Raw genomic sequence first — 19,936 nt, 5'->3', positions numbered from 1 at the left:
TTATACACAATGTCAGAATGCAATTCATTTCATAGTACACATATAGAGCACAGTTTTTCAAATTACCGATTGTACACAAAGTGTTTTCACACCATTCATGTCTTCACACATGTACTTAGGGTAATGATGTCTAACTCATCCACCATCATTCCTACCCATTTGCCCCTTCCCTTCCCCTCGCCTTATCTAAAGTTCCTCCATTCTCCCATACTCCCCCTACCATCATCATTATGAGTCAGCATCCTCATATCCAAGAAACAGTCAGCCTTTGGTTTGGGGGATTGGCTTACTTCACTTTATCTTCTCCAACTCCATTCATTTAACTGCAAATGCCATGATTTTATTCTCTCTTAATGCTGAGTAATATTCCATTGTGTATATATGCCACATTTTTTTTTTAATCCATCATCTACTGAAGGGCATCTAGGTTGGTTCCACAGTTTAGCTATTGTGAATTTTGCTGATATACACATTGATATGGCAGTGTCCCTGGTAGTTTGCTGTTTTTAAGTCCTTTGGGTATAAACTGAGGAGTGGGATAGCTGGGTCAGATGGTGGTTCCATTCCAAATTTTCCAAGGAATCTCCATACTGCTTTGCAGATTGGCGGCACCAATTTGCAGTCCCACCAGCAGTGTATGAGTGTGCTCCCCCCCACCATCCTCGCCAACACTTACTGTTGTTTGTATTCTTGATTAACTGCCATTCTGACTGGAGTGAGATGAAATCCTAGAGTGGTTTTGATTTGCATTTCTCTAATTGCTAGAGAAACATATTTTTTCATATGTTTGTTGATTGATTGTATATCCTCTTCTGAGAAGTGTCTGTTCAGTTCCTTGGCCCATTTGTTGATTGGGTTGTTTTTTGGTGTTAAGGTTTCTGAGTGTTTTATATATCCTAGAGATTAGTGCTCTATCTGGTGTGTGAGGGGTAAAGATTTGTTCCCATTCTGTAGGCTCTCTATTCACCTCACTGATTGTTCCTTTTGCTGAGAAGAAGCTTTTTAGTTTGAATCCATCCCATTTATTGATTCTTAGTTTTAATTCTTGTGCTATAGGAGTCTTATTAAGGAAGTTGGGGCCTAATTTGACATGATGGAGATTTGGGCGTACTTTTTCTTCCATTAGATGCAAGGTCTCTGGTTTAATTCCTAGGTCCTTGATCCACTTTGAGTTGAGTTTTGTGCATGGTGAGAGATAGAGGTTTAATTTCATTTTGTTACATGTGGATTTCTAGTTTTCCCAGCACCATTTGTTAAAGAGACTATTTTTTTCTCCAATGTATGTTTTTGGCACCTTTGTCTAATATAAAATAACTGTAGTTATGTGGGTTAGTCTCTGTGTACTCTATTCTGTACCATTAGTCTACAGGTCTCTTTTGGTGCCAATACTATGCTGTTTTTGTTATTTTTGCTCTGTAGTACATACAGTTTAAGGTTGGGAATAGTAATGCCACCAGCTTCAGTCTTCTTACTAAGGATTGCTTTGGCTATTCTGGGTCTATTATTTTTCCAGATGAGTTTCATGCTTGCTTTTTCAATTTTTATGAGCAATGTCATTGGGTTTTGATTGGGGTTGCATTGAATCTGTATAGTGCTTTTGATAGTATGGTCATTTTAACAATATTAATTCTGCCTATCCAAGAACAAGGTAGATCTTCCTATTTTCTTAGGTCTTCTTTAATTTCTTTCTTTAGCATGTTGTACTTTTCACTGTAGAGATCTTTCACCTCTTTCATTAAGTTTATTCCCAAGTATTTTATTTTTTTGAGGCTATAGTAAATAGGGTGATTTTCCTGGTTTCTCATTTCTGTCACTGATGTACAGAAATGCCTTTGATTTATGGGTGTTGATTTTATATCCAGCTACTTTGCTGAATTAATTTATTAGTTCTAGGAGATTTCTGGTGGAATGTGCAGGGTCTTCTAGGTATAGAATCATACTGTCTGCAAATAGTGATAATTTGATTTCTTCTTTTCCTATCCATATCCCTTTAATTTCTTTCATATGTCTGATTGCTCTGGCTGGAGTTTCAAGAACTGTGTTAAACAGAAGTGGTGAAAGGGGGCATCCCTGTCATGTTCCAGTTTTTAGAGGGAATGCTTTCAATTTTCTCCATTTAGAATAATGCTGGCTTAGGGCTTAGTGTAGATAGCCTTTACAATGTTGAGGTATGTTCCTGATATTCCTAGTTTTTCTAGTGTTTTGAACATGAAGGGATGCTGTATTTTATCAACATACATGCTTTCTCTGCATATATTGAGATAATCATATGATTTTTATCTTTGAGTCTATTGATGTGATGAATTACATTTATTGATTTCTAGATGTTGATCCAACCTTTCATACCTGGGATGAATCTTACTTGATCATGGTGCACTATCTTTTTGATATGTTTTTGTATTTGATTTGCCAGAATTTTGTTGAGAATTTTTGCATCTATGTTCATCAGAGATATTGGTCTGAAGTTTTCTTTCTTTGTCTGATTTTAGAATCAGGGTGATATTGGCCTCATAGAATGTGTTTGGAAGTGTTCCCTCTTTTTCTACTTCATGAAATAGTTTGAGAAGTATTGGTGTTAGTTCTTGTAGAACTCAGCTGTATATCTATCTGGTCCTGGGCTTTTCTTGGTTGGTATGCTTCTGATGGTGTCTTTTATTTCCTCTTTTGAAATTGATCTGTTTAAATCATGTATATCATCCTGATTTAGTTTTGGCATATCATATGTCTCTAGAAATTTGTCAATACCTTCGATATTTTCTATTTACTGGAGTACAAATTTTCAAGATAATTTCTAAATTATCATCTATATTTCTGTAGTGTCCATTGTAATATTTCTGTTTTCATCATGGATGTTAATAATTTGAGTTTTCTCTCTCTTTTTCTTCATTAGCATGGCTAATGGTTTATCAATTTTATTTATTTTTTTCAAAAAACCAACTTTTTGTTTTGTCAATTTTTAAATTGTTTCTTTTGTTTCAATTTCATTGATTTCAGCTCTTATTTTAGGTTGGATAAAATATACTCCTGCTTATCTATGTAAACAAGCAGGAGTTTCCATCCTCATATCAAATAAAGTAGACTTCAAGCCAAAGTTACTCAAAAGGTATAGAGATGGACATTTCATTACTGCTTAAGGGAACCATACATCATCAAGACATAAGAGTTATAAATATATATGCCCCAAACAATGGAGCATTTACGTTCATGAATCAAACTCTTCTCAAGTTCAAGAGTCAAATAGATCACAACACAATAATTCTGGGTGACTTTAACACACCTCTTTCACCACTGGATAGATCTTCCAAACAAAAGCTAAACAAAGAAACTATGGAACTCAATAATACAATCAATGACTTAGACTTATATACAGAGTATATTATCCATCAACAAGCGCATACACTTTCTTCTCAGCAGTGCATGGATCCTTTTCTAAAATAGACCATATATTATGCCACAAAGCAAATCTTAGTAAATACAAAAAAGTAGAGATACTACCCTATAAAGGCCTGGAGAATAAATATTTTCAGCTTTGTGGATCAGAATCTTTTAAACTCAACTCTGTTGAAGCATAAGAGCAGACCAGATGATGCATATGACTGGATGTAGCTGTGTTGCAGTAAAACAAGAACAGTGAGCTGGCCAGATTTGGTTTGTGAGTGATACCATGACAATCCCTGTTTTAAGTGAGCCTCTTAATATGTTGAAGAGTCATTTGTATTTCTTTTTCTGTGAAAAGTTGATAACTTTTATGTATTTGCTCTATTGATGGTCTTTTTCTTAATGTTCTTTCTTGGTGGTGGTGGTGGTGGTAGTGTGTGTGTGTGTGTGTGTGTGTGTTTTACAGGGATTGAACCCAGGTGTGCTCTACCACTGAGCCACATCCCCAGCCCTTTTTTACTTTTTGTTTTGAGACAGGTTCTTACTAAGTTTTTTAGGGCCTTGCTAAGTTACTAAGGCTGGCTTTGAAGTTGTGATCCTCCTGCACTAGCCTCCCAAGTCTCAAGATTACAGGTGTACACCACCATGTCCAGCTTTCTAGATTCTTTTTATCTATTAACATTTTGTCTCTGGCACATATTATAATTTTTTTCTGATTTGCCATTTGTCTTTGACAATTATTTTTCAATGCAAGAGTTTGGAGGACTATTTGTTTATTTATTCATTTTTTTGTTTGTTTGTTTTCATTTAACTGATATTCTCTGCATGTGTAACTGCAAGCATAGCTGTGCCCACCACATAGGAGCTGGCCAGAATTCAAATCACTTTTCTTATAAGCTTCGTATAAGGGAGGCCTAGCTAGCTCTCCATCATACAATTGATGTTAATCTCAAATTTGGACATTTGAGAAAGTACCCTTATTTCTGTCATTTCTCTTTTATTTATTTCCTCTATATTGTGAATCATGTGAGGTTGAGGACCTTTGTGTTCTTAGCCCTCTACACAGTGCCCAAGGCATTGCAGACTCACAGTAATTTGTGGAATAAATATATTTTATTAAATATACAGTTTGAAAAAAAATTTTAACATTGGAATATCCCCCAATGTTAAATATTATATGGTTTTGTGAAAGAGAGTTTGGTGAAAGTAGTGCTGTCATACATGGCTGATGGAAGACTAATGTACCACTTTTGAGGGATCACTTTTGACAATGTGTATTAAAAACTATGATAATGTGTATCCTGTTTGACATAGAGATTCCTTTTTGAGAATTCATCATAAGGAAATAAACAACAAATGGGCAAAAAGGAAATAGCATTAAATACAAAAAATATATCTTCCATCATTATATTTTTTCAACAACCTAAACACCCAAAGGTAGGAAACCATTTTTGAAAACTGTGGTGTATTTACTGGGTGGAATACCATGTAGCCATTATTGGTGTGATTGGGGAAATACTATGGAGTGATATAAATAATGTTATGCATTGTATGAAATATATACCCAGAGAAAAAGTTCTAAATTATATATATATACACACACATATACATACCCTGATTATAACCAATTAAATTAAATATGTACATTTTTATACAACAGGGAAAGAACAGAAGAAAATTCACTTAATATTACCTGCAATTCCGAATAAAAAAGAAGAAAATTCACTTCACTGTCCTACATATTGTATAGTTATATCTAGTTGCATATTATGGTAATTTTGTAACTTTTTTCCATTCCCTTCTTTTTAATGTTATATGATGTGTATATGTAAATATATACTCACATATCCACATATATAAACATACAAACATCTATACATAGACATATATCCACATGTATTAAATTTATTAATTGAACTTCTAGAAATTTTATATTCTTTATTTAGTTCAATAAATATTTTTGAGATACATACCATGAGCAACGCACTCTACTGGATGCTCTGAGAATCCAAAGCGATTCATTTGGATTCAATTTTCTCTTAATCATTTGGGAAAGATAATAGTTACGTAACCAATTATAATATAACTACATAAAGTGTTGCTTAGATTGAAGGAGCTAATTAATCACATACTCTTCTTTCTTTTCAAACTTAAGGACCTAGAAAAGCATCGGAAGAACACTGTGTCAACTTCAGCAGTGACAAAGCTGGATTAGAGACCATGTCAGGGTTTCTCCCTGACTCCCTGGAGTCACAGAGTATGTTAGCCTTCCATCACTGTGACAAAAATACCTAAGATAATCAACTTAAAAAGAGGAAAGATTTATTTTAGCTCATAGTTTCAGCCCATGATTGCTTGACCCTGTAGTTTGGGGCTTGTGGCAGCACAGTATATCATGGTGAGAACACATGGCACAGGAGGTCTGCTCACCTAGGGGTGGTTAGGAAGCAAAGAGAGAGAGAGAGGAAGGGGCTGCTGTTCCAGTATTCTCTTCAAGAGCACCCTCTCAGGGACCTAAATTCCTCCCACTAGGCCCCACCTCTTAAAGTTCCACCACCTCTTAATAACATCACAGACTGGTGACCAAGCCCTGACACATGGGAATTTGGGGGACACTCATATAAAGCATAGTGCATGATAGCTATTGAATGACAGGAATTTCCCAGCGTAGGGGAGAAAAGTGAGTGGGTATCATGAGGGTTAGGGAAATGGAGACTTCCTCATGGGATACTTATTGTTTATGTAGTGAGGACAAGAAGATGAAGAGGGTGAAATGAAATTTGGATGGCTGGCCTGTGGGGACAGAAATTCTCCACTACTTCTTCCTGGGAAGGAACAATTCAGTAAGGGGAGGAAGAGAGGACACAAGCTCTAGTAGGAATCTTCCCTCTCCTAAGGAATGGGTCAGAATTCCATAGAGACATCCTTATAATCTCTTAAGTGTTTAGAGAAGAGGTTATGCTAAGTACTCCCTGGTTCCACACAAGCCCTGTTATTCTCTTTAAAGCCCACTTAAAAACTTCATCTCTTCTACTCAAAGGATTAGAAACTTTGGGGTCAACAAGAAAGCCCAGGTTACCCTTGCACAGATACCAGTGGACACAGCCTGGGCTGACTGTTGCTCTCCACTCCAGCAGAGCCTGCTGGGCATAATGTGACCTCCAAGGGTGCAAATGAAATTAGCCCCAGGACCTCCACATAGGGCCTCTTCCTGTCCATGAAAACAATGGCCCTGCAGGAAACAAGATATAGCAATACATTTATTTTTATTTATTAAGGGAAAACAACCGACAATAGCCCTCCCCACTCTGCTTCCTGGGTAATTAACAGCTGTCTGGATCTGGTCAATACTAGGGTGGATCACTGGCCAAGAGGAAGTGACCTGGAGCAGCAAGTATTGGAGGAAAGAACAAAACAATCACCAGAGAGCTACAGTTCTGGTTTATGCAGAAAAATGATGTAGAAGCGCAATGCAAATTTTATCAGCTATGAAAATCTGCCCTGAGGTATCAGCTTAGGACCCAGTGAGATCCAGGAAACTCCCTTGCCCCTTGCCCGGATTGGTTGCTTTTACTGAGCTTCTCTGGGAGTCTGTGTCTGGGATACTGTATGTAGAGGATGTTTCTGATCTGTGGGGACAGGTAAGCTAGAATGAGAATAGCAATTTCCAAAATGGAGTTCAGAAATGCTCTCCAAAGTCAGGCGTATGCAACACGTGGGGTGAGGGCAAGGGTGTGAAAGCAAGAATTATTATTATTATTTTTATTTTTAGTATCAAAATACTTGGCTTATCCTGGTGAAAGCATGGATATATCTCTTCCCAGTTTTATCTTTTAAACAAGACTAACAATACTTACCTGCTCTTTTGGATTATGGTCATGGTTGCAAGTTGATGACCAGCACAAGAGGATTATCCTGCATCTTGGCAAAGATTCAGTAGATGGTAGCCCTATTTTTGTTCTATCTAACTCTGTTTCTATCAATCATCTATCTTACTTTTCCTTCTCTTCCTTTCCTTTCTTCCTTTCTCATCTTCCCCTTCCTTCCTGTGTATTTCCATCTCTTTGTGCATGCATGTTTGCCATATGTGTATCTGTACAGATTTTAACATTCTTGGGTTCCAAAGTTGGGAAAGGGGGCATGAAGAGGAGTGATTCCATTTGTAACAATTTGGAAAGTAAAGAAGTATCGCAAGATCTTCTGTTCATCATATAAATAGAATTAAAGATAAAAAAAATCCGTCATCTCAAGTGACTTCAAGTGACCAGAGAAAGCCTTTGACAAAATTCAGCACCCATTCATCATAAAAACACTTAGAAACTTAAGATAGAAGGAACCTACCTCAATATCATAAAGGCTATAGATGAAAAACCCAAAGCTGAACTCATTGTAAATGGTGAAAAACTGAAAACAACTCCTTTAAAATCTGGACCAAGACAAGGATATCTACTCTCACCACTCCTATTTAATATCCAATGATAGATATTCTAGCCAGAGCAATTAGGCAAGAGAAGGAAAAAAAAAAGACAAAAAACAGAACAGGAGAAAACAAATTATTACTGTTTGCAGATAAAATGATTGTATACTTAGAAGATCCAAAAAAAACTTCACCAAAAGACTGCTGGAGTTAATAAATTCAGCCAAGAAGCAGGTTACAAATTCAACATACAAAAATTAATAGCTTCCCTATATAACAACAGTCAATATGCCAAGAAAACAGTTCCATTCACAATAGCCTCAAAAAAAAAAATACCTAGGATTAATCCAACTAAGGAGGTGAAAGACCTCTACAATGAAAACTATAGAACACTGAAGAAAGAAATTGAAGAAGAAATGAGAAGATGGAAAGACTTACCATGTTCATGGATAGGCAGAATTAATATTGTTAAAATGACCATACTACTAAAAGCTGATTAGGCTGGGGATGAGGCTCAAGCGGGTAGCGTGCTCACCTGGCATGGGTGCGGCCCAGGTTCTATCCTCAGCACCATATACAAACAAAGATGTTGTGTCCGCCGAAAACTAAAAAAATAAATATTTTAAAAAAATTCTCTCTCTCTCTCTCTCTCTAAAAAAAAAAAGCTGATTAATGCAATTCCCATTGAATACCAATGACATTCATCATAGAAATAGAAAAAACAGTCCTAAAGTTAATTTGGAACAACAAAAGACCCAGAATATCCAAAGTAATTCTAAGTTAAAAAAAAAAAAAAGCAATGTTGGAGGCATCATAATACCTGACTTCCAGTTATACTACAGAGCTATGGTAACAAAATCTGCATAGTATGGACATAAAACAGACACATAGACCAATGGTACAGAATAGAAGAACCAAAGACAAACTCACACTTCTACAGTCATCTGATTCTTAACAAATGTGCCCAAAACATACATTGGAGAAAAGACAGACTTTTAAACACGTTGTGCTGGAAAAACTGGTTATCCATATGTAAACGAATGAAACTAGACCCTTATCTCTCATCCTGCACAAAAATCAATTCAAAATGGGTTAAAGACCTAGGAATTAGACAAGAAAATTTGCAACTCTTAGAAGAAAACATAGGGTCAGTACTTAAGCATACCGGCACAGGCAAAGACTTTTTCCATAGGACCCCTAAGGCTCAGGAAATAACGCCAAGAGTTAATAGATGGGATGGCATCAAATTAAAAATCTTCTGCATGCCAAGAAAACAATTTAGAATATGATGAGAGAGCTTACAGAATGGGAGAAAATCTTTGCTAGCTACTCTTCTGAGAGCATTAATATCTAGAATTTATAAAGAACTTGAAAAACTTAACACCAAAAAGCAAAAAACAAATAATTAATAAATCAGAATTTAAAGATTTTTATAGTTATACATAGTGATTGGGTTCCTCCCAGTAAACTTATACATACATGGAAATAAATTTTAATTCATGATCCCCCTGCTTTACCCTCCTGTCCTCCTTCTCCTTTCCCATTCTCCTTTCAGGATTATTTTAAATTCTTCTTTTCCTAAAGGAGAATTTTCACAATAAACTCTTGTTAATTTTTTAAAAAATATTTTTATTTTATTTAGTTGTAGATGGACACAATACCTATCTTTTATTTATTTTTATGTGGTGCTGAGGATCGAACCCAGGGCCTTGCATGTGCTAGGCGAGTCCTCTACCACTGAGCCACAACCCCAGCCCCTCTTGTTAATTTTTTTTACACTCATTATGAAATAATTCTTTGTAGAATTCTAAGAAAACTCCTGTAGAATGTTCTGTAATGCTAAAAGGGGTATTAAGTGTTCAGGGAGTTCCAGGCATGTCACTTTGAGCAGAACTATGCTAATGTAAGAGAGAGGGCTCTATTTTATTGAATCTTAATTATTCATGGGGGGTAAAAAAGACCCAGGAGGATCCACATCCTGGCATTCCAACAAAGGAATCAGCAATGAATCTGAAGATAATATGTTTTGGGGTCAAGAGTGAGACCCTTGGGTTGTCTGCAGTAAAGGCTTTTATGAAGGAGTCTGGGATTTAGTCATGGGAGACTGGAATTTTGAGGGCTTTTACAAAGATTAATTTTGGGGAGTTGGGGGGGATAAGCTATGTAAATAGGAGAACAATTAAAAATGTGTCATTGATATCTATCTTCAAAATATAATGGAGGAATGAGGAACTAGAATCCAGCTGTCGAGCTGGGAAGCTGCTGGAGTCACCCCGCTGTCTTGGGAATGGCAGTGAGAATGGAAGGGTTGGGTGAGACTCATTGATTCAGGGAATGGAAGCAAAAGAGGGAGTCAAAGAGGACCCCGGGCCTTGGGCATAGGTGACTGGTGGACTGAGGGGACACCTCAGGCAGAAAGGTAACAATTGAAAGGAGAAAGGGGCAGAGGACAGGTAGAAGGAAAGAGAACCTGGATGGTTGGAGGTAAAAGGAGAGGAATTTCATGTGAGATGTGTTTTGTATGAGATTGGAAGTTATAAAGGAGTTTTTATCATAAAAATTAAAATTTATCAGATGTACATCTCTTGAGATGGATGAGTCCCCCATTAGTTTATTTATTTGTGGGTAAATATCACTCATTAAAAGAGTCAAAATTCAGCCAAAATTCTAGTTTTCATATTTCATAGACATGGTTGTTGAGAAAGTTTGTTCACATAAATACATAGATAGAAGCAGAAAGAGTTTTATTATAATGACATCACTCAAGTCTTTGAATTAAATTTATGCTGTATGCCAAAAATCTGAGTGATCTGTCATCAAAAATTATTTGTAATGAGCTATCTGCTGACAACTTGATTAGGCCTTCCTTCTGTTTGTTGAAAAGTAAGAATGGAAACAAAGTTGGAAAGGGATGTATTGCCCATTCATTGGAGGCATTTGCCTCCTGATTTTTTTTTTAATATATTGGGGATTGAACCTGGGGGCACTTTACCACTGAGCTACATCTTCAGCCCTTATTGTTGTTGTTGTTGTTATTATTCTGGTACTGGGGATTGAACTCAGGGACACTCAAGCACTGAGCCCTATCCCCAGCCCTATTTTGTATTTTATTTAGAGACAGGATCTCACTGAGTTGCTTATTGCTGCGCTGGCTTTGGACTCACAATCCTCCTATCTTAGTCTCCTAAGCTGCTGGGTCCTTATTATTTTTTATTTTGAGATGGGGTCTTCCTAAGTTGCTGAGGCTGGCTTCAAACTAATAATCCTCCCACCTCAGTCTCCTCCGTCACGGGAATTACAGGCATGTACCACCATGCCCAGCTTGCTTCCTGACTCTGAGATTAATATTTTGAGTTATTTTCCTTGGTGGCCACTTTGGTACTTCGGGGTGGCACACTGTGATAAGGTTCAGGGTGTGGGAGCCAGTCTTGCCTTTTGTGCAACTGGGGAAGGGCACATTGAGAAGGGTGGGATGGGAGAAGGGCCACAGTGGAGGTGTGCACAGTGGAGGTGTGAAACTGGTAAGCACATCCCTCCTCAACGAGTGCTTTCTCAGGTGTGTCCAGTAGAGGAAAGAACAGTGGAAGTGTCCAGTGAAGGTCTGACAATTAATTTCTTCCAAATCATCTAGCCTGTTTGCCTCTTGGCACACGTTTGCACTGTGAAAACTGCTAATCTAGAGAAAGGCCCAGAGCAGTGAGGTAAAGCTTAGGCCATTTCAGACTCACAGAGACTTAGGCAGGGTCAGTGGCCTAATGGGCTGTGGACATGTGGACAGAGGGAGGACTCTGGGTTCCCTGACCAGCTGTCGCTACAGGAACAATGACCTTATTCCAGCCTGACGAGGCTGGTGGCAGAAAATCAATTCTGTTTGCAGTAGGGGTACAGATTTCTGAGGCAGAGTCAAGCCTGTTTTAGAGCAAAGAGGCTCCAAGAGAATTTTGAACAACTCAGACAAGCCAAGAAATGGCTTCTGGAGAAGGTTTTGTCTTAACAAACCACAGAACCGATTTTTCTAGAAAATAGTTTTTTTTTTTTTTTTTTACTTTGCTTTGTCCAAGTGGATTTTACTTTTGAATTCTCACTGGGACTAGGTCTTATGAAGCCCACCTTGGACTGAACTTTTCTTCCTGGTTTGGTTTTTCAGTCCCTGTGTCCACTGACTTTTCACCTGCTCTGCGTTCACTGAGCCTGCCCAGGGTGCCACATGCACACAGGTTTTCAGTCAGACACACTTGATTCCAGTTATGTTTTATCCTGTGCCTGTTTCTCCTATCAGACTTGGAGGTTCCCATGAGGTTGGAGATGACTAAGGTCATTTGACTAATGAAGGAGAGAGACCTCCTCTTACTTTATAAAAGAAAGACAAATCATTGGCTTTCACCCCATTATGGGAGGCCAAGTCCCAGGCTTTTATTTGTCCTAAGACATGTCCTGTGTATTCTAAGGACTTAAGAATTTCCAAGATTGCTCCAGGATCTAGACAAAACTCAGGCCCATTCCAACCTGTCATCAGATAGTACGTTGTTGTTTTACACTTTGTGCATGTTAATTGGGATCCTGCCGACATGAGCTAATCATAGATAAATGCAGATTGATGTGAAGTTCATAGGCTGTCCAGGTCACTGTTTCCTCAGGGAAACTATAAACCTAATGGTAGAAGTGGTGCCTTTTCTGTGGTCTCAAAATGAACATTTGCTGGTCAGTTTTGCAAGCACTGATTGTCCCAACACTCCTGTGTGACAGATCCACATCAGTATTGATACCGATTCCACAAAAGCATCAGGAAATGATGAGAAGATAATAGACTCCAAAACTGGACAGATTTGGATTGGTTTGCTTGGTTCTTTTTAATTGTCACAAGGCATCTAGAAGTCACACCACCTCTTCTTGCTTCTTTTATTTCATCAAAGACAACCAAAAAGGAAGGAAGGAGGTGGGGAAAGGCAGGAAGAAGGAGATGAAATAATAAAAAGAGACTATTTTAAAATGGCGGGGGGGGATTATGTCATGGGTTGCATGAAATTATAGGAACATATTTGGATAATTTATGTAGGTTCTAGAAAATCAGAGACTTAAATATCATTTCCTGCCTTTGCCAAGCATCCATTTCTGATGGGGACACAGATGTAAACAACTGGTGGAAAATTAGGCAGTTGGCTATTTGTGATGGTGGCAGACAGTGTTGGAGTGACTCGTCCCAGGAAGTGAAGGAGTCTGTGAGATGTTTTGTGAGCTTGTGGATGAGGTGGAGACCTTGGGGCTAAACACAGGGTAAGTAGGTTAAGTCACATCTACTGAAGACCACCAGGCCCCCTATGTATTTCAGGTTCACATTCACCATTCACCAGGCTAGTTAGTGTCTTTTTCCAAGTCCTAGTCTTATTCAGTATTTTTGCATTATCTTGGGTGGGGAGTTAGGCAAATTCATTTCAGAGGCCAATGGTTGGCTTTGAGAGATCATTTTAGGTGACAATATCAAAATTGGTTTTAAAAAATCTCTCAACACTCTGGAACCAGAGAGAAACAAAGTGGAGTTTTTGTATTTGAATAAAAAGAATCCTAATGGGCAAGGTATTTTTTTTTTAAAATGGAGAAATAAGATTTAATGCCATCACCTTTTTTCAAGACTTACATGGTTTACTCAACAGTAAGTGCAGTACGTGAGAGTATTTCAATTGGTAGTAAAGTTACAGTTTAGGGCTATATAATTGGAAATACAGTATCTATAGTGGGAGGAGTTATGGTTCTCTTTATTTTCTATGTTGGAATATTATGATGTTTAGAGAGTGACAGTGATATCAACCAATGGTATTTGAGACCTAGCAATATGCTAGTTGTTGCCATAGAAAAGTGGAATTTAAGATTCTATAATTTGTTCCCACACATATGTGGTTTTTCATATCTCTGTGCCTTTGTTCATGCTTTTCTCTCTGCCTGGGACACTTTTCCCCATCTTCATATAGCTAGCCCACCTCAGCCTTCAACTCTCAGTTCAGTAACTACCTTTCTTTCTTGGACCCCCATATCTCATCTTGGCTTCTCCACTGCCTCTGTGTTTCCAGAGCTCCCACCTCCCATTTATATTATAGTTCTTCATTTTTATAATGGAACAGGGTGGATTTGGATCCCTGCTGAACTTTTTGCATCCTAAGGCTGGTGCTCACTAGGTTCTCTGCATTTATGGATATTATATTAGCTGGTAGAATTCAGTTTCAGGTTACTTCACTATGCTTTTCTCCTATTTGTTGATTATTTTATCCACTAGTCTTGTTTTTTTTTTTTGTTTTCTTCTGCACTCTACTCTTTTTTCTTATTATTTCTATCTATACACACTGCCATCATTTCAATGGGGATTTCAGAGGAAGTGAGGAATTATTAACACATGGGTTCAACATGCTGTATTTGGACTTTTATTGGATACAGTTTAGAATACATAAAACTTCAAAATGCCTAAGCTCTTTGATGTAGCTGTTCCATTTCTAGATAACTAATCTATAGAAATAATTCTGCATTGGCAATAAAGAGATATGTATAAGGATGTAAAGACATTGACTGTTGCGTTGATCCTAATTGTGAAAAATTAGAAACAATTCATATGCTACAATTCATATACTACAGAACAGTATGTAGTAATAATAATAATAATAAAAAGCTATTGATGGACATGAAGTCCAGTGGAATAGAATAAAAGAGATAAATTCACAAAATTATAACTGTCTGATATTTAACAAAGGTGCCAAAAATATATCTGGGAGAAGAAAAAAACAGCCCTTAAAAAAACAAATGGTCCTGGGAACACTAGATATACAGAAAAATTAAATTTTTCAGCCTGCACAAAACTCAAATCAAAATGGATCAAAGACCTAGAAATTGGACCAGAAAACTTACAATTACTAAAAGAAAACATAGGGTCAACACTCCATCATATAGGTACTTGCACAGACTTCCTTAACATGACACCCAAAGCACAAGAAGTAAACCAGGAATTAATAAGTGGGATGCCAGAAATAAAAAGCTCTGTACAGCAAAGGGAATGATTGAGAACATGAAGAAAGAGCCTACAGAATGAGAGAAAATCTTGGCCAGCTACTCCTCTGATAGGGGATTAATATCCAGAATATACAAAGGACTCAAAAAAATTAACATCAAAAACCAAATAACCCAATCAATAAATAAGCGAAAGAACTAAATAGAAACTTCTCAATGAAAGAAATACAACAGGCCAACAAATACATGAAAAAATGCTGAACATCTCTAGTAATCAGGGAAATGAAAATCAAAACTACACTAGGATTTCATCTCCAATCAGAATGGTAATTACAAAAAATACAAACAGCAGTAAATGCAGGTGAGGTTGTAGGAAGAAAGGAACACTTAGATTGTTGGTGGCACTGCAGACTAGTACAATTACTCTGGAAAGCAGTATGGAGATTCCTCAAAAAATTAAGGATGCTGGGCTAGGATTGGGACCCAGATTCGATCCTCAGCACCACCTAAAAATAAAGGCATTGTGTTGTGTCCATCTACACCTAAAAAAAATATTTAAAAAATTAAGGATGGACTACCATATGACTCAGCTGTCCCATTCCTGAGTATTTTCCCAGATCTAAAATCAACATACTACAATGACAGCCCCATCAATGTTTATAGCAGCACAATTCATAATAGCTAAATTATGGAATTAACCCAGGTGCCACCAATAGATGAATGGATTAAAAACTGTCTCACACACACACACACACACACACACACACACATACACATACACATACATGGAGAGAGAGACAGAGAGAGACATATATACACACACACAAAATGTAGTTCTACTCAGCCATTAAAAAGAATGAAAATATGGCATTTGTCAGTAAGTGGATGGAAATGGAGAATATAATTTTAAGTGAAAATAGCCAAACTCAGAAGCTCAAAGGTCAAATATTTTCTCTCATATGCAGAAGCTATAGTAAAATAAAGGAAAGGAGGAGGGAAAATAGAGTGGAGGGGTAGAGTAGAGTAGAATAGAATAGAATAGAATAGAATAGAATAGAATAGAATAGAATAGAATAGATAAATTACATAAAAGAACAACCAAATTCCAATTAATAGATGAATGAAAGGAAGTTGAGTCGAGTAGAGGAGAAGGAGAGAGGAAAAGGAAGACAGGAGGGGAAAAGGGGAGAAAAAAGGGAGGGTATCATGAACCAAATCAATTTCCATGCATATATGGGTTTGTCGGGATGAACCCACTGCTATATATAATAACCATGAAGCTCTAATTTAAAAACTTTTGTTTACCTAAATACACAGATCTGGAAATCTTTCTAAGAAATATTCTTATATTTAAAAGCAAAAATCCATCTTCTGTGATCCCATTTGTATTATTTAGAACCACAAAAGGAAACCTATTTTGATTCACACTTACAAGTGAATGTGGAATATGGAAATTTAACTTGCTGATGTCCAGCGTGAGCCTACCAGCTTGACCATGGCCTGTCCCATGATACAGGCCAGGCATGTTCCCATGTTCTCCCTTGTGCCTACCGAGGGACAGTTGCTTACTCAAAGGCTGTCTTCCTATTGAGTACATCTTACTGGGGTCACCACTGGGCCTGCTTAGTGTATTGCTCAACAACAGAATAATTACGTTCTTCTCTCACCAAGGAAGCCCTCAGATTCTTATTTTCTTTTTCAATTTACTTGATGAGATCATTCTTAAAAGCTTAAGCTGATTGCAAACGTGTGATTGACTGTATATGTTATCTACCGCTGTGTAAAAACTTAACTTACCTAAAACTTAGTGACTTACAAGAATACATACTTTATCTCTCAGTTTCTGTGGTTCAGGAACCTGAGTGAGTGTGGCTTAGCTGCATTCTTTGGTTCAAGGTCTCCCACAAGGTTCCTGCAAGGCGATGAGGCTGGTGGTCACTGTAAGGCTTGACCTAGGGATGGTTCCCTGCCAAGCTCACCCACCTAGCTGTTGGCACCATTCAGTACCTTGAAGAATATTGGGTGAAGGCCACCCTTAGTTCCTTGACACTTGGGCTTCTCTGTAGGACAGTGCATACATGGTATCTGGCTTCATCAAAGTAAGCAGTTTAGCAGAAAGAGGGAATATAAATGAGCAAGATGAGCTCACAGCCTTATATAATCTAGTCTTAGAACCAGCTTTTACCATATTCTGTTTCTTATAAGTCAGTCACTGAGTCCAGCCCTTAAGGGATGGCATGAGTACCAGGAAGTGGGGCATCTCAGAAGTTGCCCATCACAGTGATGAAAAGGTAATTTAGAAGGTTGCAGGAGTAAATTCATGAGCCAAATTTACTTGTGTACAGTTAAAAAGAGCTTTTAGAAAGAGACACCTCTTAAAACACATGGCACCTAGGCACAGTTGTTGTATATAGTAGGTATTAAAATAGTTTTTGTTTCTTTTAACTTTTTTTTTGTACCAGGGATTGAACTCAGGGACACTCGACCACTGAGCCACATCCCCAGTCCTATTTTGTATTTTATTTAGAGACAGGGTCTCACTGAGTTGCTTAGCACCTCCATTTTGCTGAGGCTGGCTTTGGACCCAGGATCCCCCTGTTCAGCCTCCCCAGCTCCTGGGATTATAGGCTTGCACCATTGCACCAGGCTTCTTTTAACTTTTTATTCTGAAATAATTTCAAAATCAGAGTTGAAAGTAGAATAAAATAATCCCATATATCCTTTAACCTTTCTAGATTCACCATTTGACTACACTAATAGATTTGTCACATTTGAAGGCAATATTGGTAACCAGCAAGGCTTGGGGCTAGGTGAGAGGTTTGGGGGCAGGAGTCCCATCTATTCTCTGCACGTGAATCTGTTTTCTTTTCAAATGTTTTCTTCTTCTTCCTCCAGAAAACCCTGAGCGAGCAGCTCTGTACTTTGTCTCTGGCGTGTGCATCGGGCTGGTCCTGACCCTGGCTGCCTTGGTGATGAGGATCTCTTGTCATACAGACTGCCAGCGGCGCCCCAAGAGGAAGTTTCTGCAAGACCGAGAGAGCAGCAGTGACAGCAGCGACAGCGAGGATGGCAGCTCGGACACTGCCTCTGACCTCTCGGTGCGGAGACACCGCCGCTTTGAGAGGACTTTGAACAAGAACGTGTTCACCTCTGCGGAGGAGCTGGAGCGCGCCCAGAGGCTGGAGGAGCGCGAGCGCATCATCAGGGAGATTTGGATGAACGGCCAGCCCGAGGTGCCTGGCACCCGGAGCCTGAACCGCTACTACTAGGGGGAGCAGCCAAAACCTCTTGAAGCCACCTGGAAGGAAGGGGGTCTACAGGAATGGTGGTGGGCACAGGGAACTGAACCCAGCTCTGCTAACCATGGGCAGCAGAGAAAAGCCCAGATGTGCCCATTTTTCTAGCCAGGAGGACTGGTTTCTCCGTTTGACTCTTTATCTATGGAGAACCAGAAGAATCAAGTTGGCTCATCCATTTCCAGGTCTTGGAATGGTGCTGAAACACCCTCTCCAACAATGTGGATGGAGATTTGAGAAACAGGACTATGGTTTCTCTTGATTTCTGAGGATCTCAGAAGTTTCTACAGACTTGATTGCTATGTTATTCCTTTACAAAAGGAAAGATTCTCATAGCAAGAGAGCTGGAGATATCAGGGTGCATATAACCCCCCAAAATGCAGTTTTCTAAGTGACTCCATGCTGTGGAGGTGATTTTGATTCAGAGAGCATGATCCATGCTTATTATTTAAGGCTAAATTTTTAAAATCTTGAGTTGCAATGGCAACCTCTATCCATTTTAACTGACACCTCAGGGATTAAAATCCTATTTTTTAGTATAGTTCCCACCTCATTCATGAAAATGAATAGAATTATTGTATTATGGGGGTGTGTGTCAGTGAACTAGCAAATGCCAACCTCAAAGGATGAAGGGTTTTTATTTTAAATAGTTTATAAAAATATATATTGACATGCATATTTGAAAATGCTGCATAAGGATTAAAGTTGTGTGACCTCCTCCCCCTTTGGAAAGAAGATTTATTGTGACTCCAGATAATCATGATTTTAACCATGTTGTTTTAAAAAACGTTTGGATTCCTATGAAAAGAATGGAGATAGGAGCTGAGGATGGAAGCCAAAGTTAGGATGGGATCAAAAAATAAATGTTACATAAAATCTTTTGATTCATGCCTGTCTGTGGTGACACTTAGCTTTAATGACATCCTTCTATGTGGGTGGGTGTGGACTTTTGCCAGGCCCCACAAGGATGAGAATGGAGAAATTGTCCCTGAGGGATTATGGACATTTCACTTTTTGTAGGCTATGTGTTATGGTTGTGTATTAGTGTTCTCTAAAGGAAAAGCACCAACAGGAGGTATGATTATAAAAAGGGGATTCATTAGATTGGCTTACACAACCAGAAGCTGCATAGTGCACAGTGATCATCTGCAGGCTGGGGAGCTGGAGGTACCAGTAGCTGTGCAGTCCAAGATGCTGAAGTCTCAGAACAAGAGGGATCAGCAGGGCTACCCCAGTCTGAGACTTTCTGGAAATTCCCTGGACAATCACTGGTAGAGTCCACTTTTGAAGAGTGAAGAAGCCAGTCTGATATCTTCAGGCAATCACAGCAGCCATCAAGAACCCACTGAAGAAGTAGCAAGCTTGCATCTATTGCTGCTTCCTTGATCTTCCAATTTTTATTCCATTCAAGCCTCCAACCTATTGGACGGTGCTGTCCACACTTAGGGAGGATCTCCACTCCAGTTTGTTATCCCTCATGTCAGTCATTCCTAGACACACCCTCATTGACACACCTGAAGCTTCTTAATCTTTGGCATCCCTTAATCCAATCAAGTAGGCAATTCCAATTAACCATTATGGTTTGCAGTATAGTTGTTTATTGTTAGAGGAACAGAAGACTTATCTAAGGTTGGAAATAAGGCTGTGGCTCCAGGTGGAGAGAGAAATTTTTTTTTTTTTTCCAAGTAGTTCCGTACCTGTACTGGAGTGCAAATTCAAGTTTGAAGTCTTTTTTTTTATTGGTTGTTCACAACATTACAAAGCTCTTGACATATCATATTTCATACATTAGAATCAAGTGGGTTATGAACTCCCATTTTTACCCCAAATACAGATTGCAGAATCACATCGGTTA

The 19,936-nt window shown here is 38.4% G+C and overlaps 1 protein-coding gene across 1 annotated transcript in view; it reads left to right on the top strand.

Annotated features, from left to right (window-relative positions):
- Nucleotides 1–18,926, top strand: part of Eva1a (eva-1 homolog A, regulator of programmed cell death) — a 60,103-nt gene extending 41,177 nt beyond the window's left edge. Inside the window, exon 4 of the mRNA XM_026397454.2 lies at nt 17,681–18,926. Coding sequence (XP_026253239.1) covers nt 17,681–18,054 — 374 coding nt within the window. The 3' untranslated portion in view covers nt 18,055–18,926. The remainder of the gene's footprint in view (nt 1–17,680) is intronic.
- Nucleotides 18,927–19,936: the final 1,010 nt, after the last annotated feature.

The sequence above is a fragment of the Urocitellus parryii genome, chromosome 12 (genome assembly GCF_045843805.1).
Source record: "Urocitellus parryii isolate mUroPar1 chromosome 12, mUroPar1.hap1, whole genome shotgun sequence".
Classification (NCBI taxonomy): Eukaryota; Metazoa; Chordata; class Mammalia; order Rodentia; family Sciuridae; genus Urocitellus; species Urocitellus parryii.
The sequence above is the reverse complement of the archived record's forward strand: the minus strand, read 5'-3'. Positions and strand labels throughout refer to the sequence as shown.